The sequence below is a fragment of the Lethenteron reissneri genome, chromosome 44, assembly GCF_015708825.2.
Source record: "Lethenteron reissneri isolate LAM-NWPU_2019-01 chromosome 44, ASM1570882v1, whole genome shotgun sequence".
In the NCBI taxonomy this organism is placed as follows: Eukaryota; Metazoa; Chordata; class Hyperoartia; order Petromyzontiformes; family Petromyzontidae; genus Lethenteron; species Lethenteron reissneri.
Window position 1 is genome coordinate 1,782,595 of NC_083822.1, and position 27,789 is coordinate 1,810,383.

At 50.6% G+C, this 27,789-nt stretch overlaps 2 protein-coding genes across 2 annotated transcripts; both read left to right on the forward strand.

Moving 5' to 3' along the window:
• Positions 1–654: 654 nt before the first annotated feature.
• Positions 655–27,789, forward strand: LOC133353674 (E3 ubiquitin/ISG15 ligase TRIM25-like). The gene is made up of 6 exons (XM_061570104.1): positions 655–2,364; positions 17,999–18,094; positions 20,095–20,328; positions 22,150–22,172; positions 22,841–22,995; positions 23,681–27,789. Exons 1-6 carry the CDS (start codon positions 1,747–1,749, stop codon positions 24,220–24,222), a joined length of 1,668 nt encoding a protein of 555 aa, XP_061426088.1. The 5' UTR covers positions 655–1,746; the 3' UTR covers positions 24,223–27,789.
• LOC133353677 (uncharacterized) lies at positions 9,870–15,738 on the forward strand. Its single transcript, XM_061570107.1, has 2 exons — positions 9,870–10,932; positions 14,738–15,738. The coding sequence occupies exons 1-2, from the start codon at positions 10,072–10,074 to the stop codon at positions 14,750–14,752; spliced, it is 876 nt and encodes a 291-aa protein (XP_061426091.1). The 5' UTR covers positions 9,870–10,071; the 3' UTR covers positions 14,753–15,738.

Sequence of the window (27,789 nt, forward strand, 5' to 3'; positions counted from 1 at the left end):
ATGAGTTTAGAAAGGTATTTGATATCGTTCTAGGTTACCATGAGGATTAACATTTTTAAATCGTAGTTATTTTACATTGGCAGATTCACACGTTGATTATTCACCGATGACTCTCGCGTATGATATAATTTCACCTCGAGTACAAAAAGAACACCCGGGACATTGTTATCACGTTAGGGGCCATCCATTTAGTACGAACGCAAAAATCTGTCAAAACTTGACCCCTCCCCCTCCCTGTAGGCACGCGGACTTTTTACACCCACCCCCCCCCCCCCCGAATCCTATAGAACGGCCGATGTTTAATCCACGCAGAACGATCAAGGATGAATAATATTAACGTGTTTAAGCCGGACTATCTAACATTTGAAGGCCAATGTAGACAAATTATTATCGAGGCTTCACCCCCCCCTTTCTATGCGTACGTTGTCAGTAGACCCCCCCATACGCAAGCCACGCATTTGGATTACCAAATGCGTACGGACTCAATGGATGTCCTCTAACCCCCAGGGGTCCTGTTGAGAAGCACGACTCTTGAGAGGTTCCGTGGCACTTTCATTGCCGGCGATAATGATAATAATGCGATGGTGATAATGCGATAAGGATGATAATAATGCGATCCCGATAATGCAATAATAATGCAATAATAATGCAATAATAATGCAACAATAATGCAATAATAATGCAATATTAATGCAATAATAATGCAATAATGCTAATGCGATATGATGCGATGACGATGGTAATGCGATATTTGCAAGCGCTGCGCTCCACCGCCGCGGCCGCCACCAAGAACCCCGTTCCCTGCCAAGTTCGATTCTAGGCGGTGGCGCTCATTCGTGGCGAGCGATGATGAGAACCTCCCCCCGTGTTGGTGCTGTAGGGGGTGTGTTTGGTGTCTTTCCGGGTTTTACTGTATGCTCGTTTGTGTATGTGTGAGGCAGTTGTTTTCACGTGAGTGTATGCGTTTTGTGTGTGTTCATGCGAGTGTCACGAGTTTGTGTGCGAGTGAGTTTGTGAGTGTTTTCATAGCAATGTGTGCGCTGTTCGTGACTTTGTGAGCCTTGTGGGGCTGCTGGAGTCGGGAAGAGCTTCGCTAGAGGCCCTCCCTGCCACTGCGGCTGCTGCTGTCGTCCGGTTTCGGTTTGGGGACTTCAACTTCCTCCTCAAGCGCCTCGCCTCGACCGCCCGGGTGGAGAGGGCATTGGAGGGCAGCCTCTCAACCCACAACGGCCCTCCACATCTCGACCACTCCGGCATCGCCTCTCTCATCTCGACCACTCCGGCATCGTCTCGCCGAGACACCTCGGGCCAGGTTGAGGAATCCGCCGCGCGAACCCCGCGCCACTTCTCCCCGCGCGTCCACCAACGACTTGGAGCCACCACCACCTCCAAGTCGCCCTGGTGACTTTGACTCTCCTCTCTCGCCTGTCACCACCAACAAGTCGCCCTGGTGACTTTGACTCTCCTCTCTCGCCTGTCACCACCTACAAGTCGCCTTGGTGACTTTGACTCACCTCTCTCGCCTGTCACCACCAACAAGTCGCCCTGGTGACTTTGACTCTCCTCTCTCGCCTGTCACCACCTACAAGTCGCCCTGGTGACTTTGACTCTCCTCTCACGCCTGTCACCATCAACAAGTCGCCCTTGCGACAAACTCGCCGTGATCGCAACTCACTCTGGGTGAGGGGGGTCTGGGGGACCGGCAACGTTGGTGTACTGAGTTCGCCACGACACCGCCCGCCCGCGATGGCCTCGAGGTTGAAGCAGCTGGGCGAGGAGTTGACGTGCGTCGTGTGCATGGAGGAGTTCGCGGAGCCCGTGACGCTCGGTTGCGGCCACAACTTCTGCCAGGGCTGCATCGAGCGCTGCTGGGAGGCCGAGGAGGGCGCCGGCGCAGCGCTGTCGTGCCCGCAGTGCCGCCGACGTTTCGCGGCGCGTCCCTCGCTGCAGAAGAACACCGTGCTCGCCAACGTGGTGAAGCAGCTGGCGCTGCGGGATTGCTTCGATGACAGCCCCCCGCCAATGTTGCACCGCAACCACCAGCAGCAGCAGCAGAAACCGCAGCAGCAGCCGCAATGCGCCCTGTGCCTTCCGCAAATGCGCGCGGCCGTGAAGTCGTGCTTCACCTGCGACCTCTCGTTCTGCGCCGAGCACTCGCTGCCCCACTCGACGGCCGCCTACGGCCACCACGTGGTGGTGGAGCCCGCCGTGGACGTGGCGGCGAGGAAGTGCTCCGAGCACGGCGAGAGGCTGCGCTACGTGTGCCGCCAGGACGGCGCGCTCGTCTGCGTCGACTGCACCACGGTGGGCGCGCACAGGAACCACGCAGCGGTGAGGGTGGAGCAGGAGGACCCCGTGCTCAAGGTGAGACGGAGAGAGAGGGTGGTGGTGGTCGGGTGGTTAATAATGGTCGTGGTGATCGGGTGGTGATGCTTCAAATCTAGAACGCGTGGTGATGGTTGTTGGTGGTGGTTGGGTGGTTGGTGGTGGTAGTGGTGGTGGTTGGTGGGTGGTTATGGTGTTTGGGTGGGTGGTGGCCTGGCGTGGTGCTGGCCACCCACCCCCTCGTGTGCCATGCCGGCCTTCATATGTACACACTAACAGCACTTGCCCCAACGGTTTGTTAAGGCTATACGGGGGATCTTTGTCTTTGGTAGTGGTTGGTGGTGGTAGTTGGTGGTGGAGCGCACGGAGAACGATTTCGGTTGGAACTCGCCAGGCGAGAGCAGTGGATAGAGCCTGTCGCTGGGATGTCATTGAGTTGAGTGACATCAGTCACTCAAACGTCACTTTGCAATGGTCCAATGAGCACGGTTGGGCTACGTGCGGTGCGAAAGAAGTTCAACATGATCGTACATTCATCATCACTCTTATGTACGTATGTTGAACTTCATTAGCACCGTCGGTAGCCCAACCATTTCTGCCGGACTCCGATGGCCCCGTGCGCTGCTGTTTGAAGGCGCAGACAGCCCTGCGAATTCACCTGCTCACGGCCACTCGCTGGAGCTGATTAGAGCAGCTGGCCAGGCGAAGGTTCCATCAATTCACGTCAGCATTGTACAGGTCGGTCCAGATGTCTCGTGACCCACCGTTGAATTCTCTAAAAACGTAATTTTTTTTAATAGGGTTTATTTAAAACAGAAATGAATATGCAAAGGAAAAATATTGTTAGGGGTCCAATTAATTGGGGGTCACAAGACCCATCTGGACCAGCTTGTACACTTGTATCGCGTTAGTCTGTATTGGCCAGTGGATTTTGACTACGCAGAGTCTCTTTATAGCCCTCACAGAGCCACTCGATGGCCTCTGACACCACGCACATTCCTCCCAGTGGGAGTGAAGGCACCGGCCTGGCGCTCCGCAGGTGTGGCCTCTTCACCTGAGCCCCCCCCCCGCACCTCTCCGATGAGAACGGTGGCTCCGCACGCTTGCGAAACAAGTTCAACGTCCTGTGTACATACCTTGGGTGGAGCAGCAAAACCAGTTGCGCCGTCTTAACCATTTGCGAATTTTACTTTTTACCGTTCGGGTGATGTAATCGCACACAACAACAAGCCGATTGCTCACTGAACATTTCTTACAAAGTTTTAGAGACCTAAGATTAATTTTCCTGCTGAATCATTGCAAGCGCCAGGGCCTCGTATCTCACCAACGCAGGCGGTCGTGTGTGTTGAGTCAACGGATGGAGGCTGGGTGACACTGCCACAAACACAAAGATCACCCGTTTAGGCTAAACAGGCTGTTGGGGCAAGTGCTGTTAGCGAGCACCTATCAAGGCCGGAACAGTACACGAGGGGGTGTTTGGCCAGCACCATGCCCGACCACCTTTGTATCGCCACTGCACCAGGTACTCATTTGAGGCTGAGTCGACCTAGGAGAAGCCCAGGACCGGTTCAGATCATCTTCACTGGTGTTGGACATGAGCGTGAATCGAACCCGGGTCGCCGGGTTCATAGCGCATCACGTTAACTACTACAATACCGCTGATGTTAACTACCTCGCCTGGTATGCAGGAGGTTATACTGGTAGGAACCTCCTGGTTACACCAGCCCACAGGGGATTATTGTGTCCGTCCGTCGTGCAGGAAGGGGCTGGGTGGGGAGGGGCTGGGTGGGGAGGGTGGGGTGGGGAGGGGCCGGGTGGGGGGAGGGGCTGGTCACCCCGTGGTGCCCTTATAAAACTCAACGTATAACCTACTCACGCCGGCTTGTGCCCGCCCTCACAGTCGGCCATATTTGCGGAATACACCACGCCCGTTGACCCTGGCCATTGACCGAGCAACTCAACGTTCCTACCAGCTCCCTCCGCAGGAATGTGTTGGGTTTGATCCTGACCCTGAAGAAAGTATACAGTATTTGGAGTTTGCATGTTCTCCCTGTGGTCGTGTGGATTTTTCTCCAGGGTCCACATGAGCCACTTCATTTAGCTATCATTTTTTCACAGCCAGGTTGCTTTTGAAAAAGAGCTGTACAACTCAGTGGCCCTTACCTCGTAAGATAAAAATGGTTTTGTTTTTAGTAAATGCATATGTATGTAATGCGAGCATAAATGGGGTTTGCTGCTGGCCTCTGGCTCAATCACACGGCCCGGGGTATTGGGGGGCGGAGCCCAGTATGGGGGGCGTGTGGGAGGGGCCGCCGTTTACTTCGGCTCCAATTGGAAGCGAGGTGAATGGGGGTGGAGCCAGCAGGGCAGTACGGGAAGGCCGGATCTGACGATCCGGAAGGGGAGGAGTCAGGGTTACGTGGGGGAGAGGATATAAGTGGGAGCTCGGAAGAGATTGGGGGAGTTGCGGAGTAAAGAGGCTGAGCCACGTTGGGTGGTGAGAGGAGATCCGTGCCATCGGCCACGTGGCCGAAGGACCTTCAGTACGCCGTCGGCCAGCGGTGTGCGGAGTGCGGCAGTGGAGGAGCTAACGGAGGAGCGTGCGTGGGCGCGCGCGAGGAGACGCTGGTCCCCTGTCAGGACTAGCGGGGTGTGAGGAAGAGTGGAGGAGCTGACGAGGGAGCGCATGCGGGGCGCGTGTGAGACGACGCTGGTCCGCGGACAGGACCAGCGGAGTGCGGAGAAAGAACCTAAATAAAAGACCAACGGAGACCAGCAGTGCCTGACGGAGTCTTTTATTACACGTACATATGCATTTACAATCTGCCTTCAAGACATTGCCTACACTGATAAGCTGTGGGTGTGTGCATCGGTGCCTCCTCCGCGCGCGTGAATACGGGACACACATGCGACTCGACACAACCCTAAATAAATTCTCCGCAGGCTGTTTTCACCCCCACCCCACCATGTTTAAGCAGTGCAGGGTCAGAGCGGTGGGGGTCACGTAATGAGAACGGACCATTCAATCCCCCCATTCCTTGTGGCCAGTGCTTCCCGCTTTCACAGACTCACTTGCCGGGAGCACAGCGCACGCTAAGTCGTAACTCCCTATCGCCGTTCTCAGCGTATCTTATTGTGCTGGCGATTGCAATGTTTGTTATCGCCTCCCGCACTCACGGTGGAAAGCAGCGTGTCCAGCCATATCCCACCGCGGTGTGAAACTGCAGCCGGCCCCGTGGCATCACGAGGCCTGCTGCAGCTGCCCCCGTGGCATACCGAGGCATACCGAGGCCTTTTGAACATCCAAAATAGTGCAGCTATAAACTAAACAAATCTTTTTATTTTAACAGGTAAGGCCCAGTAAGCTATATAGGGGCCGTCCATAAATGACGATGTATGACGAGGGGGGGGGGTGTTGAGAAATGTGACGTCACATGAAAATGCGCAACTTTAAATAAATATAGACAACACGTTCTACTTAATTAAATGAACGTTTTAATAAATGTTTTCTACAACATCAGAGTGCAGCGCCACATTAAATACGCACTACATTGACAATAGTTTAAAGCGATTTTAAGCATGTTTTATTTTTGGGGGGGGGGGGGGCAGAGCTTTGTGACGTCATATTTTAGGGGGGGTCTGACTTTTTGTGACGCCGTGTGACGAGGGGGGGGGGGGGGGTCAAAAATCGTCCAAAATCGCGTGACGTAATTTATGGACGGCCCCATAGCTCTTTTTCAGAAGTGACCTGGAAATTAAAAATGATAGCGCAATGAAATGGATTATCAAGTGGAAATTTATAGCAGCCCAGAAACTCTTAAACGCGTGATGTTGATTGCAAATATGGAGGGAAAAACTGGAGGACCCGGAGAAAAATCCACACGACCACGGGCAAGGAAAAAAGCAAACACCAAATATACAGCAAACGTCAGGGTCGGCATCGAACCCACGACCTCTTGTATACCAGGCGAGGTAGTTAACATTTCTTAGCCACCGTGCTGCCGCCTACTTCTTAGTGGAAGGCAGTGAGCTGGGCAGCGCCCCATCTCCATTGGCAGTCCCCCTGACGCAGTAGTGGGAACTCTGCAGCATTGGTGGCAGGGACCGGTTTTAATAATTATCTCGAATCACTGTTCCTCGCAGCAGCGGCTTTTGGCTAAGCTATTGAACAAAGACGGTCGCCACATCGCTGCACTTTCAGATGCGCTTCTGCGGCCATCTATAACGCTCTTCCGATATTAAGAAGCTACTGGAGCTATGCACCTTTAAGTCATCTAGTTTGAAAACAAATTTCTTTAGAACTGATTTTCATGTTTAGTTTGTTATCCTTCCCCCGCACCTCGGATTGGCACGGTTGGCTATGTACGGTGCAAAAGAAGTTAAACATACATAGGCTGAGTTGACTCCTGAACGGGATTTGAACTCATGACCTGGTTCCGAGACTCGCGCGCTGCCACAGCACAAGCATCTGGCCAAATGCAGTCTGGTTCTCCCTCAACACCGCGTGTTGTTTTCATAATGCCAATTGTATATAACGTGATGAATGTATCAGGATTTTTAAAAATATATATAAACGCGGATGAGAATTGGATATAATGCTATTAAGTGAATGGAACGATGTCGCACGGCTAAGTATCACACAAAGCATTGGGATGCTGCTGGATGCTTCTAGATGCTACCCATATGCCTCAGTCTTTGTTCGGCTTGCGTATGCATCTCACGTGTTATCACGGACTGTTGAATTACCCTATATTATATATTGTTTATTATAATGCATAAAAAAAAACACAGTGTTCTTCAGGAATGCAACTAGCACCGCGTTATAGGAGAACGGACCGTAATAATAATAATAATATCGTCATCATCATCTCATTAAAAACGTGTGTGGTGCAGCAATTGTAGGGTGGTTCACATACTGCACTCTCCCTTCCTCACTACTCATCCCCTCCCTTCCTCACCACCCACACACTCATTAGTTCAGCCCACCGGTGTGTTGGAGAGTAAATCCACAACATTTACAATTTCAGTACCGTGACGTTTTCCTGGTAATTACAACCAGCCACCATAATTCTGGTGGCCGGTTAAAGACACATTTATATTTAACGCGATCTCACCCAAAAACATCTTTATTATGAATAATATTGGTGGCAAAAAGCTATGTGTCGAACTTACCTACCTTCATTTTGCATCACAGCCCCCGTGGACCGTCCCGGACCACCGGTGGTGCGGGAACCACACTCTGAAAACCACTGCCCTCTAGCTTATTGCCATCGCCAGTGAGGATTTTATATGATGGTATTTACGGTTCACACGTGGCAGAATTGTGCACCCTGTCTGTGTGTATCCATGCTGCTGGTTTCAGGATGTAACCGCTGCTCATATTCGTCGTTCGCTGAAAAGTAAAACGGTGCAGGTTCTGCGCCGTCACCCTCCACTGTCAATCGTCGCCATCTTCATTCGGCGGCTCATGGTGACCCCCGTGATCGTTCCGTGCACTGGGACAGCGAGATTTGGACTTTCGCAGCTTTGCAGTCAGGGGTCCATCGGCCTGGATCTCACTACCGCTGCGTGTTCGAGACTCTTTTAAGACATTGAACAAGTTCAGGAGAAAATGCGAGAAAGAACTCTTTAATCGTGCTTAGAATGTGTGAATATTGCGCACTCGGGATAACCACGGGTTATAAAAGTTGGTGCATTTATACATGTACTTATTTACTCATGGCATGTTTATACTCGGAGTTCAGTTGTAAAACAGCTGGATGGCTCAGCGGTTGAGAGAGCAGAAACGTGCGGTTAGAGAATTTGGCTGCGAAAATTTCCACCTGATGAGCTGCTTCGTCGATCTGTCATTTGTGGCCAGTTCGCTTCTAAAAAAGAGCTGTAGAGCTCAGCGGGCCTTACCTGGTCAAATACAACACTAGTGAAGTTTAACTTGCAGTTTAAATCCTGATTGGAGTTATACTGGGCCCATTGTCCCTCCAGGGTTGATAAAAAAATGAGTAGCACTCTCCTGCCGTAACGTAGAAGAGCAGTCAGCCTCAATTGTCTGTTGGGTTGTTATTTTTTTTTCACGGTTCTGTTCGTTTGAGGAGACGCGAGTGTGTGGCGCGCACTTAAACACCCGTCGTGTGAGCTCTCTCAGCTTCCCGCACCTGCAGCTTTGCCCTCAATTCACCCGCCCAGCCAGGAGCCTGCCGAGGGGCCATCTGTCTGCGATTTGAAGTTGGAAGTACGGTAATTAGACGTATTATAATGGTTCAAAATAACGGCTTGTCAGGATGTTATTATTTTAACATGTTGCTTGTGCTAATTGGCCGTTTGTATGATCACCAAGCTGTCTTTGTTGATGTTGTTTTTTTTGGCTCCCCGTAGAAATGTGCCTGTAAATGGGTAATTTACTTCCTTCATCGCATTAATTGGGGAATGTGAAGATTTCTCTATGCAGCACATATACTAAATAAAAACATTGGGGAAATACTTTAGGTGACTGTTTTATTGCATAAATATATATCTATATATATTTTACGAATATAATTTGTCGCGCGCAGAGTTGCATATTTTGCCCATCAAGCGATGCGTTTGAGATCCTAGCAACGTTTGTTAAATTGAGAGCAGAGTAAAAGCCCGCAGACGCTGTGTGTCCTGGGCTGTCAAGACAGCCATCTGAGGCCTTGGGAATGATAAGAAAGCTAAGGTCACCGTTATGTGTTTACACTAAAAGTAAACTTTTTTTATTTTAATATGTGTAGAGGTGTAATTGCGCATGGCTACGAATGTTGAGGTGTGATTATGCATGGCCACGGATGGCCAACAAACACAAGGGGCGGGGTTACGGCCGTACACAAGGGTGGCGCTAGCACCGACGTCCGCATGTGTATCCCCCACGGGCCCCCCCTCGGGGGCGAGTCCTATAAAAGGTGATGAGCTCGAGGGCTCGAGGTCGGGACTCAGCTTTAACCAGAGAAGACGGAAGACCAGCTAGTGTAGGCCCCAGAGCTCCCCTGGCTCGCTGTCCTTATAAGGGCCGACCAGGGCAAGCCGGTGGCGTGGCCCCGAGAGCCCAGACGAAGCTGGTCTGGTGACTCAGGGAGCCGGGATCCCAGCTTAACCAAGCTGGGACAGATAGCCTCCCCTAGTCCCGTAGTGGAGGAATTGGTATAGGTTAGAGGGGTTAGCTGTCGAGAATCCCTGTAGCCAAGTGACCTGTACAACTGTGTTGGTGTAATAAATAAGTGTGCCTCCGATCCTGTCGTCAAGCCTCCATATATACTTACTACATCTGGGGTCAGAAGTAAACGTCCAACGATGGACACACGAGGGACGACACGTACCAGGGAGTCGGAGATGGAAGACGCCGCGGCCGATTCTCCACCAGTGATGGCCGGGGTCGAATCGGAGCAGCCGGGGCCGAGTACGCCCGCGCCGCTACGACAGGAGGAGGGGGATGCGTCGGCCGAGGGACTCCGGCTGGCCCACTCCCGCCTGGCGGACCTGCTCTACGCCGCGGCCGCCGCGTTGGAGGAGATCACGTGGCTGGGGGCTGGAGGAGCAGCGCGGGTCGACGACGGCAGCCGGCGCGGGGCGACGTTTCCCGCCACCCCGACGCGGCTCGCGGTCAAATTTCCCGCCATCTCTACAGTACGAGCGGAGGGCGGGGCCGGCCCGCGTCACGTGTCTGCTGAGCGCCAAGCACAAGCCGTGACATCATCAACGCCGGCCGGCGCGTCAACATCAGAGCGACCGGCGATGCCATGTGCACGGCCCGCCCACACTGTATCATCGGCGGGGAGCGACGGAGAGCGTTCTGCGGCCACGGACGCCGCCTTACAACAGCGTCTGCCGCCTCTTAAAGAATTTGTCGGCGCTGACGGAGACTGGGGCGGCTTCAAGAGGCGGTTCATCGCTCATCAAGAGATGGCGAACTGGTCGGACGCCGAGGCTCTACGCGCGCTGCCAGCGATGCTGGACAACGACGCCCTGGCTACCCTCACCTCGGCGCCGAGGGAAAAGCGCGCCACTCTACACCTGGCGTTGCAGCTGCTGTCAGCCGTCTATGGGCCGCCTTCGGACTGCAGGCAGCTGTTCCACGATCGGAGTCGGGGCGCCAACGAGTCACCCCTGGCCTTCCGGACGGCTCTCCTGGCTCTGGCAAAGGCTGCTTTCCCAAGGATGGACGAGGAAGGAGTGGATGCCATGGTGGCTGAGAAGCTGCTGCTACTCGCTGACGAGCTGGACGTCAACGTCCTGGCTCAGGACGACGCGGAGATGTCGTCCCTGCTGGTCGCGCGCCACATCCACGGGGGCTTGCGGTCCCTGCGTCGGAAGGCGGCAAAGGGGGCGGCCGGCCATGCCATGGCGACCACCGCCCTCCCATCGGAGGAGGTCTGCGGGGTGGAGCGGCGAGGGGAATGGAGATCGGCGGCACCGCAGGCTCGGAATGGACCGAGCCGCCAGGAGCAGCCCAGGTCATCTGGGGCGCTCACACGCTGCTACAACTGTGGCCTGCAAGGCCACGTTGCGTCTGGATGCCGGGCTCCCCGTCAGCGCGGGGCGACACCTCGTCAGGACGCCACGCCGTCTCCTCCCAAGCTCCAGCAGAGAAATACGGCGAGTCGCGGCACCTCACACGTTTGGCCCACGCACACATCCGACACACACTCACGCGCTCAACTAAACAGGGCTCCAAACTCCCCGTCCGTCGCGCGCGATTGTTCGGTAATGCGGCGAGCGCTCCAACCGGGTCAGTGGTCGGAGCTCGCCCATCGTGTCGTTGCTGCGTCGGCGGGATCATCGGTCGTGGTCGGTCACATTGATGGGGTAGAGGTGCGGATTTTAATTGACACAGGGGCATCGGCGACCATTATATCTGATTTAATTTATAACATCCTTCCCGTTCAAAGTCGTCCCTTGCTCCCTGTTGACGTGCCGTGCTATGCCGCTAACGGAGGCTCTCTGGGCATTATTGGCCAAATCCGCGCCACTATCTGCATTGGAGACATTAAATTATCCGGCCCTGTTTTGGTTTCCTCCTCACTCGCGGTTCCGTGCCTGTTGGGGACGGATTTTCTGGCCAAAATGCCCATCCGTATCCTTATTGACCAAGGGTGCATTGAGCTCCCATCGGGCCGACGCGTTACATTTCTGTCTTCCCCCACCACGGAGCGTCGGGCGTTTGCCACCGTGCAGGCGCTCGTCACAAAAACTGTGCGCGTGCCTCCGGGGGCTCAGATGCTCGTCCCTCTTAGGTTGCGTCGGTCGTTTGATGCAGGGGTTGCGGATCGGGGGGTCTTGTTGGGTCCATCTCGGGCCGGGGTCAATGGACCCGATTTGCTCGCGGCTCAGACTATGGTGAGAGGGGATGGGGACCCCTTCATTGCAGTCCTTAATGTGGGATCGCGAACGGCCGTGGTTCCTCAAGGGACCGTGCTTGCACACGCAACGCCGGTGCCCTATGAGGAACCACTCGTGGGTCAGGTATCCACCGATCCTCCGTCGCGACCGCATTCGGACTCTGATGACGGATGGCTGGATGCGCTTTGCGCGGGTTCAGTGGACCTGTCTGACTCGCAGCGCGCGCAGCTGCGAGTTCTCCTGAGCGAATTTGCTGACGTTTTTAGTCAACACAAATTTGATATTGGTTGTACAAAATTGCTGCGACACCATATTGACACGGGTGACAGCGCGCCGATCCGCCAAAATCCCTTTCGGTTGAGTCCCGCCGAAAAGGATCATGTCAAATCGGCTGTTGATGACATGCTAGCCGCCGATATCATTTCCCCTTCCACCAGCCCGTGGGGCGCGCCGATCGTTTTGGTGAAAAAACACGACGGCTCACTGAGATTTTGTGTTGACTTTCGGCGTCTCAACAAAATCTCTGTGGCAGATGCGTACCCGCTTCCTCGGATGGATGAGTCGCTCGACGCCTTGGCCGGTGCGCGATTCTTTTCCACCCTTGATTTGCTATCTGGATTCTGGCAGCTTCCTCTGGATGACGAATCGAAACCTAAGACTGCTTTTCGTACACCGCAGGGCCTCTTCCAATTTAACCGTTTGCCGATGGGTTTACATTCTGCGCCGGCAACTTTTCAGCGGTTAATGGAATTGGTCTTGGCAGGTTTGCAATGGGATTCGTGTTTGATTTACTTAGACGATGTCATCGTCTTTAGCAAATCCTTCGAGGAACACCTCCAGAGGTTGCGTGCTGTTTTTCTCAAAATGCGGGCTGCCAATTTGAAATTTAAACCACAGAAGTGCCATTTACTCCGCGAATCGGTGCGATATTTGGGTCACATTGTTGGGCGCTCGGGGATATCCACTGATCCCGCCAAAACGGAATGCGTCAGCTCCTGGCCGACTCCCACCTCTGTGGGAGAGGTCAGGAGTTTCATTGGGTTCGCGTCGTATTATCGGCGATTTGTGGCTGACTTCGCTACGATTGCGAAACCATTGCATGCCTTGACGTCCAAGGGAGTCAGGTTTCATTGGGGGCCGGAGGAGGAGGCTGCTTTTCGCGCCCTCAGAAATGCTTTGGTGGGAGCTCCGCCGTTGAATTACCCGGATTTTTCACAACCCTTCTTGCTCGATACTGACGCAAGTAACACGGGCATCGGGGGTGTGCTGTCCCAGCTCATCGGGGGCGTAGAGCATGTGGTGGCTTACGGTAGTCGGGTACTGTCTCCAGCCGAACAGCGGTACTGCGTTACCCGTCGGGAATTATTGGCCATTGTTTATTTCATTCAGCAGTACCGCCCGTATCTGTACGGTCGGCGGTTCACCGTCCGTACAGATCATGCGGCCCTACAGTACGCCCTGCGGGTTCAACAACCATCGGGCCAGTTGTCTCGATGGTTGGAGATCCTCCAAGACTATGACTTTGTCACCACATATCGTAAGGGTGTCCGCCACACGAACGCTGACGCCCTGTCACGATTGCCACCCACTTCGGAGTGCGCGTGCCTGTTGGGTTCGGGGCGTTGTAGGCCCCCGAACGTCACCACCGATTCGGTCCTCGTGGCCGCTACCGATGCACCTTCGGCTTCGGGTCCTATCGAGCAAGAAGGGAGGGATTCGTTGCTGGGGTTGCCGGTCGCGGAATGGGGACGCCTCCAAATGGAGGACACCTCCCTCCTCGCTTTGCGCCGTCGCGTCGGGGGGGCTGGTCAGGGGGTGGAAAACGTTGACTCGTGGGGGTTGTTCCAGGGTCTTTTGATGCACTGGGATGGAAAAACCCGGCGCCAGCGGCTTGTGGTGCCTGCTGCTTTAAGGGGTAAGGTGGTATGGGCTGTTCATGAGCGGCTTCTGCACTTGGGGGTTCACAAGACCTTTGCCACGCTCCAGCTGGATTTCTTCTGGCCGGGCATGGAAAAGGACGTGGGGGATCTCTTGGGGTCATGCACGCAATGCGCGCAGAGGAAGCCGCCTGCGAGGGGGTCCAACCCTCCGCTGCAGTCCATAAAAGTTTCCCGGGTTAACGAGCTCGTCGCTCTGGACATACTTGGGCCATTTCCCGCTACGCCCAGGGGCAATAGGTATTTACTAACGGGGGTTGAATACTTCACGAGATGGCCTATGGCCTGGCCCCTGGCGAACCAGTCGGCAGCAGCCATCGCGGAGGCCTTTGTCCAGGGCTATGTCCTCGACAAAGGTGCTCCGGAACGGCTGCTTACTGACCAGGGTAGGAATTTTTCTGGTAAACTCCTACGTGAGGTGTGCGACCTCTTGGGTACGGAGAAGGTTCGGACCTCTCCGTATCACCCACAAACTGACGGGATGGTGGAACGGCTGCATCGGACCATCACGTCCATGCTGTCCCAGCAGGTGTCGGTATCCCAGACGGATTGGGACCTCCGCATAGCCGGTGTGTGGCAGGCCTACAGGATGGCTCCTCATGCGGCCACCGGATTTTCCCGTTTCTTTTTAATGTATGGGCGCGAAGTTAACCCCCCTGTGGCGACCCAGCTGAAGCTCTCGGCGCTCCCGGCGAAGTCTAATTTGTCCGAACACATTAAATTTAACATCGCTAAATTGTCTGAGGCGCGGGAAGCGGCCGTGCAAAATTCTGAACTCCGCCAGAAGGCGAACGAGAGGCTTCGGTTGGGGCGGGTGCAGGTGGTCAAATGGGAACCAGGGGACAGGGCGTGGTTGCACTGTCCTCAGGTGCCGCTGGCAACCTCGTCGAAATTGGTACGGCCGTGGCGGGGGCCAGTGGAGGTCGTGCAGGTTTTGCGGCCGCAATGTGTTCGCGTCAAATGGGGGAGGCGCCGGTGGTATGTGCACCCCTCAAGGTTAAAACCATTTGTCGCGCCGCCCCGTGGTTCACACACACACACGCATGGCCAAACGTGTGAGGGTGTCGCCGACTCCCCGTCGTCGCTGCACTCGCCTAACCTGACGCCAACTGTTCCGTCCCCAGGTGAAACAGGAGTGACGGGTCCACACCCACCAACCCCTCCCGGAGGGGTCGGGGGTCACTCGGCAGCGACGCCTGACTCTCTTGCACCCGGACCGTCAACAACCGTCACTGAGCGTGCCAGGACGGGCCCTTGTGACGGGCCCGCCGCGCGGACGCGCGCCAAAACGCGCAGACTATTGTGAGGTCGGCCGTTGGGGGGCCTTGCGGACAATGGGAGGGGTGGCGTCCGGAGTGTGTGTATATATGTTGGTTTTGGGGTATTTATTCGGGGGGGGTGCGTCGGGTTATTTTTTTTCCTCTCTCTCTCTCTCTCTTCCTGTTGTTGTTCTTGTTAAGGTTCTCTTGTTCTTGTTAAAAATTACGCGAGGCACACACACGGGGTTTTTGTGAGGGATGCACCTTTATTCTGATTTTTTTTTTGCAGCCAGGGACGGCTGCGAGCTGTACAGGGGGGGGTGATGTAGAGGTGTAATTGCGCATGGCTACGAATGTTGAGGTGTGATTATGCATGGCCACGGATGGCCAACAAACACAAGGGGCGGGGTTACGGCCGTACACAAGGGTGGCGCTAGCACCGACGTCCGCATGTGTATCCCCCACGGGCCCCCCCTCGGGGGCGAGTCCTATAAAAGGTGATGAGCTCGAGGGCTCGAGGTCGGGACTCAGCTTTAACCAGAGAAGACGGAAGACCAGCTAGTGTAGGCCCCAGAGCTCCCCTGGCTCGCTGTCCTTATAAGGGCCGACCAGGGCAAGCCGGTGGCGTGGCCCCGAGAGCCCAGACGAAGCTGGTCTGGTGACTCAGGGAGCCGGGATCCCAGCTTAACCAAGCTGGGACAGATAGCCTCCCCTAGTCCCGTAGTGGAGGAATTGGTATAGGTTAGAGGGGTTAGCTGTCGAGAATCCCTGTAGCCAAGTGACCTGTACAACTGTGTTGGTGTAATAAATAAGTGTGCCTCCGATCCTGTCGTCAAGCCTCCATATATACTTACTACATATGCAAGGCCCACTGAGCTCTATAGCTCTTTTTCAGAAGCAACCTGGCGATCACAAATTATAGCCAAACGAATTTGCTTACCAAGTGGAAATGTATAGCAGACAAATACATACCTCGGTATATGACCGCTTTGGAATACGTCGAATTTGGTATACGTCGTGTTTTGTTGAGAAAATAAATGTCTTGCGATACGACGTCTTGTTTGGGATACGACGCGCTTGCTAGAACTTGTATGGGTCGGGATGAGTCACAGCGTACAGTACCCGCATACACAATACTGTTATGGCTCTAACAAGCCGTAACAGTATTGTGTGGAATGACCAGACAATGGCACACTTCAGGAACATTCTTAGAAGAAGGCAAAAACAAACTTCAATGGACAGGTTTTTAGTAAAACTCAAACCAGGTCCAAGTCAAGAAAAAAGACAGAAAAGTGAAATAGAAAAAACCCCAGAATTTCAGCTTGCTGAAGTTTTAATGGAAGGGGACTCTCCTTCCAAAAAATAACATCTCCTCCTCCTCCCCTTCCTCGCCACCATCCTCGTAGGCTATCAACTCCTCTCAGCAAGGTAAAGTGATGTAAAAATAAAAATAAACTGATTTTAATTTATTTATGCATTTATTTTTATTTCTGTATGCATTTTAGTAATAAGTAGTGTCTAAATTATTTTATACAACCCCATTAATGTATAATATGCCATATAAAATATAATTTCTTATACTCTGCAACGGATTGTTTCCTTTCCCTTTATTTCTTATGGGAAAAATTCGTTTGGTATACGTCATTTTCGGTATAAGTCCTACCTTCTGGAACGAATTAACGACGTATACCGAGGTACCATTGTACTCTAAACGCATGTTGATGCTAAATGTAGAGGGAAAAACCGGAGGATCCGGAGAAAAATCCACGTAACCACGGGGAGAACATGCACACTCCAAATATACAGCAGGCATCATGATCGGGATCAAAACCGCGACCTCCTGTATACCAGGCAAGGTAGTTAACATCTCGCCACTGATGCCACTTGCATACGTTCAAATACAACGTCGAAGCAGTGCCATTGCCTGGAGTGCTTTGGGAAATAACCTGGCCGTGATTTTAAAGTATTTTTTTTACCCTTCTCATTAACGAGGCTTACAATCGCGTTAAATAACTGTGGGACGCAGCCGATGAATGCTGTTGAGGTTGTGTCTTTTGTTTGAGAGGCAAAACACCGGTTGGGGTGACCAGCTGCCGTCCCGCACGTGGAGATGCATTCAACATGGCGGAATTTGGATGACAAATAGGAAATGGGTCCACCACTGGGTCCCCCACTGTTTTTTTCAAAATCACATCGGTTGGTCCACAAGGAGGTGGCAGATGGGGGCGTGCCACCACCACCACCACCACTGACTGTGATGGAGGTTCTTTGCGTTTGGTGCACCGGCATTCATCGTGATGGCTGCAACACAGTCTTTGTCAAAACACAGCACAAAAAAAATGCCTTTCACCAGCAGCGTCCGTTCGGCGAACTCTCTTCGTACGTCACAACGCCCAGCTTGATTAATGTGCAGCCCATAGCTTATGTCTGGACTGCTTTTGTATCATTGTCCTGGCTGATATCGGCAGAGCAGCCTGCCACGGTGCCACGCGAGTTCTTATACATCCATCAATATAATAATCATTATAATGCTATATATCATAATGTATAGATCTCTATCATGCCACTGCTGGATAAAGGTCATGGGGGTGGTTTGACCAGACTTCATGCTGGCTTGAAGTCTAAAGTTGGGGACCGAAGGAATATTCGGGTTGGTGAAGAGGGGGGTGAGGGTTCAGGATCCGGTTCAGAAGCCACTCGCCAGTGATGTTAGTCGTGGCTGGGTTCATAGTGGCAACACTCTAAACGCTGCACCAACCCAACAGATAACTACTGCGATTTAGCATATGTATGTTGATCTTCTTTCGCACCATAAGTAGCCAACCACGCTCAACGGAGGTGTGAGGGAAAGACAACAAAATAAACACAAAATGCAGTTCTAAATAAATGAGTTTGTCAATCTAGATGATTTTAAAGTGCATAGCTCCCAATGGCTTCCTAATATCGGAAGGAAGAGCGTTCCAGACAGCCACAGAAGCGCATCTACAAGCGCCGTGCAATGATGTGGCGACCGTCTTTGTTCAATATCCAGCCAAAAGCTGCCGCTGCTGCTGTGAGGATGACCGGAGTTCGCGCGATCATGGTTTATGCTCCTTGATGAAATCTCTGTCCAACCTTTATTTTCAGAAAGCTCTAAGGGACAAGCTGGACGCTTTGCAGCATAAAATGAAAGCAATAAAGGACAACAAGCTGGAATTTTCGGCCAGAGACCGCGACATGAAGGTAATCGCTCTCCTTTCAAACATCTCTCAGCCACAAGTAACACCCCACCTTTCCGACAGATGAAACCCGGACATATTTCTCATTTATTTTTAGAGCGCCTTAGCTCAAGGCGCTTTTACAAAGAGTGATTTATCAGGTAAGGCCAACAAGTGATAGCTCAACGAAGTGGCTTATCACGTGTAAATTTATAGCAGCCCAAATACTGTAAATGCATGTTGATTCTAAATGTGGAGGGAAAAACCGGAGGACCCGGAGAAGAATCCACGAGACCAAGGGGCGGTGCAAGGGTTCGAGGAATGAGTGACTGCAACAGAGGGCACACGTGGGGTCACAAAAGGATTAGAGGGGAGGGACAGGATGGAGTGGGAGGGGCGAGGAGAGAGAATGGTCTGTCAAAGCTGTGCAGTAAAACTGCGATTAAGTTGAACAAGATGCCAGTAGCAGATGTCGGTACAAAATCAATTCCTGCTGCACAAACGCCAAACCCTGGACTGTACCGGGTTGCACGCAGGTGTTGGTGACAATCCCTACACAGCTGCCATCGTTGCAGATGAGTTCTTACTCTCCATAATAAAGTAATTTTTTTGGGTTAGATCTCGTAAATATAAATGTGTCGTGAAACCTCCAACCACCTGACACAGCCAATTTGTAAGGTTTGTCACGTAAGCAAAACGTACCAGTTAAGCTTTTGTGACTGCTTCTCTCTCTCTGCACTCCCTTCTCCCTCTCCCTCTGCACTCTCTTCTCTCTCTGTGCACTTTCTTCTCTCTCCCTACACTCCCTCTTTCTGTGTATGCACTCCGTCTCTCTCTCTTTGGTATTCCCACTTGTCGCACGGTTGTGTATTGGATAGTGTTTAGGGAATCGGTCTAATTTTCAGTGATTGGGGTAGTTCTAACTGAACAATAATACCGACTGACATAAATATATAAGAAATATAGAATTATTTGACTTGGTTGGTGAGTAGGCCATGCAGCTCCAGTTTTCTGATGTTTTATATAAACGTAGGTGACTACCCTGTTACTGACAACAGTGGTAGTTTATCCATCGAAATGGATAAACATTGCGTGTGCTTTATTCTGATGAGGTGTTTATTCCGATGAAGTTTGATCCCAACCCTGACGCCTGCTGCATATTTGGAGTTTGTGTGTCTCTCTCTCCCCGTGCTCGCGAGGATTTTTTTTCCGTGTCCTCCGATTTTCCCCTCCACATTTAGAATCAACATCACGCATTTTTGAATATTTGGCTGCTATAAATTTCCAAGTGATGTTGATAGGCCACTTTGTTGAGCTGTAATTTGTGAAAACCAGGTTGCTTCTGAAAAAAAGCTATACAGCTCAGTGGGGCCTTACCTGGTAAAATAAAAATAGCAAAAAAAATCGTTTCCTCTGACAGAGGGAGCAACGCTCGATTTCCTCAACGCCCGCCCTGCAACGATCACGCCTCGGGGGCCATGGCCCCCCTATCGCGCTGCATTGCGGAATTTATTAAAAAAAATGACGAACTGTGTAAACACAACTACAGTGACAAAGTTATTTATTTTGCATGAAGCCATTATTGCTATAAATGTTTTTATTGAATCCAATAAAAACAATCTGACACTTGTAATATATTGGCTTTTAAATTGTTATAAATAAATAAATAAATGTTATTTAAGTGATGGCATGTCTTGTGTGAGTCACAGTATAGCCTGAAGGTCTTTTTAAATGTATATTTTCTTTTAGATTTGTCTTCTTTACTCGAATCACATTCAATTTATCAGCGTTGCAGCCTCCTTTGTTAAGTTCTTCAATCAGTTCTTGAAATTCAATTCCATTGGTTGCAATAACGGCTGCGCCATCGGAAAATCCAGACCTGGTTAATAATACTTTTACCTAACATTTACGTTTCTGCCTTGATGATGGTTCCCGCTTGGGCGTTGCTGGGGGGGAGAACGGACATTCATCGTTCGTAATGACTCCCCTACGCATGCCCGCGCATTCGGTCTTCTCCTGCGACAGACTGCTTTCACGGCCCACGCGGGCAAGGTGGAAGGGAGGCAGAAGGACGTGAAGGCTTTCCTCGAGCGAGAGACGAAGGCTGCAAAGCAGGCGCTGAGCGGCGAGCAAGCCAAGGCGCTGCAGAAGACCAAGCAGGACGCCGACCACCTGGACGCACGCCTCGCTGAGATCCAGGCGCTGGAGGCCGCCGCGCGCCAGCTGCTGCAGACGACGGACAGCTTGTCGTTCGTGCAGGTGAGAGGACGCCCTGTGCAGCAGCAGCAACATCGGTGTGCAGATGCTGAGAGAGAGAGAGATCCGCAACAATTGCCCGTCGTCTACTCCACGAGGGGGCCCACGCTAGCAACGCACTGTAGTCAACGTCTCGATGTTTTTGCTAATCCGTCCCGTTTTGCTTATCCCCCGCCGAGGCCGGCGTTAACCCTTCTCCCGTGTTTCGAGACGACCACAAGTTGCAGGGTTGGTGGGTGTCCCGTTCACTGCTGGATCTCGGGAACGCGCGAGCGGTTCAGCGTTAATTTTATTAAGAGAGGTGTAGTAGCGCTTTGTTGTTTTTAAAGACATTGTTAGTCACCGCAGAGAACCGGAGTGATACGACCGCCGCACTCTACTATAGCCAGCGACAAAACTGCCACACACCCCTCCCGCATGGCCTTTTGGGAGTTCTCATTATCTCCCTGCCTCACTCCTCCGACCTGCGAAAGTCTCCTGCCATCATCCGCCATATCCTTGCACCAAGCTGCTGCTCAGACCCTCATCCGTGGCTTTCATCATATCCCGAATCGATGACTGCAACACTCACTATAATGGAGGTTTTTTTTTGGGTTGGTTCGCGTAAATATAAAAATGTAAATGCGTCGTTAAACCCGCCACCACCTACCACAGACAATTAGTAAGGTTTGTCATGTGAACAAAACGTGCCAATTAGTTAACTAATTCATTACTCACCGGTTGTGTGTTGGAAAGTAAACCCACAACAACCCACCTCCAACACTCCGGTGTGCTGAACTAGTAACTAATTAGCATGTTTTTGTTTACATGGCCTTAGTAATTGTCTGTGTCGGGTGGTGGCGGGTTTAACGACACATCTATATGTGAGCTAACCAAAAAATACCTCTTATGGATAATATTGGTCGCGAAAGCCTACTACTACTACGTGTTAAACTGCACACACTCTCCTCTGCAGCCTCCTCAAATCCCTCACCTCCTACCTGTAGAAGATACAAAATGTCACGGCTTAGACTTCCCACTTCAACCCAAAACCAGGGTTCACATCACTCCAGTGCTCCAATCCCTCCACTGGCTTCCAATGCTTATCCCGGATCAACTTTGAAATCACATTCACCATCCTCAAGACTTGGCCCCTTCCCCTCCCATCTCACTCTACTCCCCCTCCGTACACTCTCTGCTCCACCAAACAAGGCTTTCTGTCAAAGCCCCCCCCCCACCCAATGAAATTTTACTGAGTGGGAGGTCGCTCATTCTCCTCCGCTGACCCCAAAGTCTGAAATTCCCTTTCCCCCCCAGCCATCTGTGCTGTCAACTCCATGCCCCTGTTCAGGTCCAGGCTCGCAGACCTTCCCCTTCCTTTACCCTTTCCGTGAAATAATATGACCACTGATTCCGTACACCATCTGGAGATGCAGTCGCATTGTGACACCAATAGGAATCCAAATTTGTGCAACTTGTGTTGTCATTTACTTAATCAGGACAAGGCATGGCCGACATGGCAACCTGATGCACAAATGGCGCATCAGAAGATTAAGCGGCCTGCGAATTGTGCGGCCATGAATCCCAAACTGTGGCCTGCGTCGGAAACAATCTGCCGTTGTCTTCACTCCTTTTTAGGAGGAACGGATGAGATCCACTCTTGCTTCTGAACAGACAATTGAGTGGATAATTAATCTGAAAATTACATATTTAATCTGTTGCTATTAATCCATTCGAAAAAATATTTACTTTATATCACATGATACTATAACCAACGTGATGCATTACATTTTATTGAACAATGCATTTTGTGTGTTATAATTAATAATGTCTTTGTTTTTTTAGGAATATCCAATACATTCTCAAAGGTAATTATTTCACATTTTCTCACTAATTGTGCCATGTGTGTGTTTTTTGGGGGAGGAGCAAGTGGCACAGTGGTTAGCGCACTGCGATAAGACCCTGGTGACCCGAGTTCGAGTCCGAGCCATGGCTAACGTCAGCTGCTCTGGATGATGTCTAAACCGATCGTTGTCCCCTACTTGCACCACAACGCGCTAACCGGCATGAAGTACGGTTAAACAACTGGCCCGATTAAAAATGTTCGCGAGGCGGCCCTTCATTCAGCAGTGGATGGACGAGAGGCTGTGAATGATCCAACGTTCACCTTCACACAAAGACAAAGATCTCCTGTATATCCTTAACAGACTGTTGGGGCGAGTGCCTTTAGCAAACACCTATCAAGGCCGGCACAGCACATGAGGGGGTGGGTGGCCAGCACCACGCCCAGCCGCCTTCGTCTCCCTAGTATCGATGTTTACACACCGCACCGGGTACTCATTTGAGACTGAGTTGACCTAGGGGTGGCCTAGGACCGGTTCAGATAATCGTTGCACGATCCACCAGGAGTGATAGACAGAGCTAAATGACTGCACGTGCGTGCACGTGTGTGTGTGCGTGTGTGCGTGCATGTGCGTTTGTGCGTGCATGTGCGTGCGTGTGCGCGCGTGTGTTTGCCGTGCGGGTCGTGGTGCAGGATTGACGTGGCGCTGGCGCAGATCCCAGACAGGGTGGAGCCTCCTGCCCTGGACGAGCGCGGCATCACAGAGCACTTGGCGTGGCTGGACAACATTTTCGCGCAGATGGACAAGATGCAAAAGACGAGAAATCTCTACCCGTGGAGGATGTTCAGTACGTGTGAGCGACGTGCAGTTCGCAAATTGAAGTGTCTGTGCATTTAAAAATAATTTTAAGCTTTCAGCAGTGGTGTTTGGAGGATCCTTGCCATCGTTTAATTCACTGTGCCCCCGTACTGAGATGATTTCCTCAAGTGGTTCTCAACCTTTTCTGTCTACTGCACCCCTTGTTGAATTTAGTTTCAACCGAGTATCTCCTTGCCTGACCCAACATTGTTCTAAGAAATAAATGTATGAATAATGATCATAAATATTTTAACCAATTGTCCATTTTGTAATGCCATCCTAACTAGCTCACAACTGCAAGCGTATAAAAAAGAAATTCAATGCATGCTCTGCATGCGTGTGACGTCATTTATTCGCGCTTGCTGGTTACTCTTGGACATCACATTGTTTACGATCGATGAGTTTAGAAAGGTATTTTATATCGTTGTAGGTTACTATACGGATTAAAATCTTATCGTAGTTATTTTATATTGGCAGATTCATACATGATGATGATTCACCAATGACTCTCATGTACAATATAATTTTACACGTTTATAAATCACCTCACGTAACCCCCCTGGGACATTGCCACGTCAACCCCCCAGGGAATTCGTGTCCCCTCCTCCCCCCACGTGAGAACCACTGGTGTAAACCGAACTTAAAACCCTTGGCTTTATTTATTTTTTCCGCAGACAAGCGCAAGCTGGTGATGGACGTCAGCACTGCACATCCCAACCTGCTGATTTCCAAAGACTACCACATGGCAACGTACTCGGAGGAAGTGCAGGACTACCCGGACAATGCCCAGCGGTTCGAGTGCGTCCTCCAGGTGCTCTGCTCGGAGAGCTTCTCGTCGGGCCAGCACTACTGGGAGGTGTACGTGAAGTGCGGCGCTCAGTGGGAGGTGGGCGTCGCCTACGGCTCCATCGGCAGGAAGCGGCACAACGAGAGGAACGTGCTGGGTAACAATTCCGTGTCCTGGTGCTTCTCGCTGGCCAACGGCGAGTTTTCCGGTTGGCACAACGGCAACAAAGTGGTCGTCGACGTTCGCCAGCCGCTCGAGGTTCTGGGTGTGCACCTCGACTACGAGGCCGGCACTATCGCGTTTTACAATGCGCAGTCGATGGCGCTGCTCCACTCGTTCACGGGCAGCTTCGCGCAGCCCCTGTACCCCGCCTTTGGCGTCTACCCTGCCTCGTCGCTTGCCCTCTGTGATTTTGGGCTCCTCTTCTAAAAGTCACGAGGACGATCACATTTTTTTTAACGGTCGCTCTCAACAGCTGCACGGCGGGGCAGACCTCGCTTAGCGCTCTGTACGCGCTTTCCCGGAGGAGGGAGCGCTCGTCGATTCGGTGCTAAAAACAGGGGGCCCTCAAACCGTCAAACTGTTGTGCGTACGGGGGGGAATGCGTTCCCGACACACCGGAGTTATTTCTTTCGTATGAGCAATATATATACGAGGGGCTTCATTGGTCTATCGGTAACATCTCTAATAATAATAATGTAGACGATAAATGTTATTTCGTGAAAATAATATTAAAACATCATCCATGAAGTATTATGTACTGTACTCATGACTGCATTCCAGTATACTACTACATGGCGGTGGTGGGGGGAGTCAAAGCGCTCCCAATCTGGGTCATTCTCAGAGAAGTGCTCTAGGAGACCTCCATGGTCTTAGCGATGCCCTCGGTCTAAATGTCTGTGGTGAGGTTTCTTTTAGGATGAGCCTGAAACTCTGATTCCTGGTCTCGTGAGTTCTCACCTGGCTAAACAAACCGATTTTTTGTTGTTTTTGTTTTCATGTAATCGTGACCACAATTTGTGATAATCGAATCACGGGGGGGCGGGGTTGGGTGGTGGTGGTGCTGATTGGCTCAGAGCCATGCGTCGCTCTTATTGGCTGAGCTAATGATGGGGGTGGGGGGACGTTTTCTCGGATGACCCCGTTGAACCGTTCTCGCTCAAAAAGCGCTTTGTAGATTCGTTTACTTTCATTTTTTTTATTTTCATACAACATTTTCTCAAATACAAAAAGAGCTCTAACGAATCGTCGTTCTATGGGGGGACGTGCTAAGCGAGGTCTATCCGCACGTTACTGTGATTGTGAATATAACCTCGGTGTGTGTTTACTACAATGGGACCAATTAATCGGCGCCAAAAATGGAATCGAATTTGAATTTTAACCGAGATAACTCATTTTGAAACCAAATACAACTAAAACCTTTTCTCATGAGATTTTTTAATTCAGAGGGCAATACCCACATTCTGAAGGATGGCCAAACATTATATAGTATGGCCAAACATTCTATATAATGGCCAAACATTGTAAAAGCACGGGCAAACATTGTTAAAGTATGGCCAAACATTATAAAGTATGGCCTAACATGGCCAAGCAGCTGATATGGTGTGGGTATGACTTTGTCAAAGGTCTGGATTGACAAAGCTGTGCAAATTCATTATTATTCAAACGATGGGGTATTCATATTTATGTGATCTAACACAAAAAAACCTTTATTCGTGAATACCATTTGGTCGCTAAAGCCTACGACTACTTCTACGTGTAAAAATGTGCGTGATGACTTTGTTGATGTGGGGGAGGGTTAATTTTTTTGGCCGAAAACAATGCGGCAAGCCTCAAGGTCACAGCAGTTGGCAAATTAGTAAATATTTCTCTGAAACAGATTTCGTGCTGAACTGCAAACAAACGTGGGCTGATACAGAATTATTTTGCAGCCAATGCACACGCGTTTGGCTTTCAGACACTGGGTTCACCGCGGGCGCTCATCGTTTTTTTTGTAATCATTAAACATCAACATTTACACAACCAAGAGGATAACGCCTCGTGTGCAGGATTAAAAGCATTGATTTTTTTTATCCAGACATTCACGTGTGAGTGTGTATGTTGAACTTTATTTGCACCGTACGTAGCCAACCATGCTAATCGGAGGTGCGGGGCAAGGATAAACTAGACACAAAAAGCAGTTCAAGAAATAGTTTTCAATGTAGATGATGTAAAAGTGCATACAGTTCAAGAAATAGTTTTCAATGTAGATGATGTAAAAGTGCATACGTACTCATTCTCAGAGGGCACCATGTGGGTGGGACTGTGTGTCCCCCTTGCTTGATTGAAACTGTGAATAATGTTGAATTGAGCCGTAATTACATAACATATAAGTAATTCATGTAAAGTGAAGGACAGATTAATATGACCATGGTTCAGTGCATCGAGTCTGTGTAACTTCACCATTTGCGCAGCAACATTATTCTGAATAGCTTGTGCCAATATTCACGTTTAATCATGGTCAGCATTTGTTTCTCCAACAAGAAAAGGAACTACCAGGACTTTAAAATGTATGTTTTTTTATTTTCTTTAAATGGATGTATGTTAATCACATCATCGATCTTAGACAAAAAAGTGTAATGTTTTATTCACTATGAAGTGATGGAGACAGTGTGATGGGTGCGATAATCTGTGTGCTTTCATTTTTTTTAAATGTCCCAATCCGACGGTGCATTACCAAACTTGTTTTGTTTGCAATGTATTTTCGTTCGGTGTGCAATGCTTGCATCATGTTTCGTTCGACATTGCAACTTTCCACGTGGCTCTTCTTCATAGCAAATTCACTGTGCGTGTGGTTTGCAACGGTAACGCGTCACAGTGTGAAGGAGAGAGAGATGAGAGAGCGAGAGAGAGATGGGGTGGGGGAGTTTCAGAATCTGAATCAGAATACGTAGTTATACTGGAGGAATCTGATGAGCTATAAAGCTCTTTTTCACAGACGTCTAGTAGGGGCACGTGGTAAAAACGTTACTACAACAAACAATACAAAAATATGATAGTGCAAGATACAAGAAAGGTAAACAAATCACCCCAACACATACATAAAACTAAACCATCCCCTTCCTAGCAGGCAAAGCCCATTGAGATATTAACTTATTTTTCAGAAGCAACCTGTCCACAAATGATAGCTCAACAAAATGGCTTATTACGTGGAAATTTATAGCAGCAAAATAATCTAAATAATTCCAATGCATGTTTCTAAATGTGCAGGGAAAAACCAGAGCCTGGGCAGAGAGCATGACAAGTGTGGGTGGCGAGATGTTAATTACCTCGCCTGGGATAAAGGAGGTTGTGGGTTAGATCCAGACACTGATGCCTGCTGTATATTTGGAGTTTGCATGTCTCTGCCCGTGATCGTAATAATTTTTGTATCCGGGTCGTCCTGTTTTTCCCTCCACATTCAGAATCAACATCACGCAATTATATTATTTGGCTGCTATACATTTCCACGTGATAAGACACTTGTTTGAGCTAACATTTGTGATAGCCAGGTCGCATCTTAAAAAGAGCTACATGGCTCCGTAGTGGACCTTACCTGGTAAAATAAAAGAAAGCGTTTAACAAAAACCATGGTCATTGGAGGTGCGGGGGGATGGGACAAATTAAAAAAAAGCACTTTTAAATAATGAGTTTTCAACCTTGAGTTTTCAATCGAGAAGGAAATTAGTTTTCAACATGTGGGTACAAACGGGCATTCAGCTTGCTACTACCTGGAAAAAGAAAAAATTGTAATCATAGGGTGGATGCTGAGAGTATGTGTAGGAGGAAGAGTGGGCGATTAAAAGAGCCCAGTGGTCAGGCATGCGAAGTGAAGGGTTCACGATCATGCTCCAGCGTTTGGATGTGGAGTTGCATGTTCGGCGTTACGCATCACACAGACAGCGGTTGACGGTGCACGTTATCTCTTTTTACGGACCTTACCGTTGGCGTGGTTCAAATAAACCCACCCTACGCTGA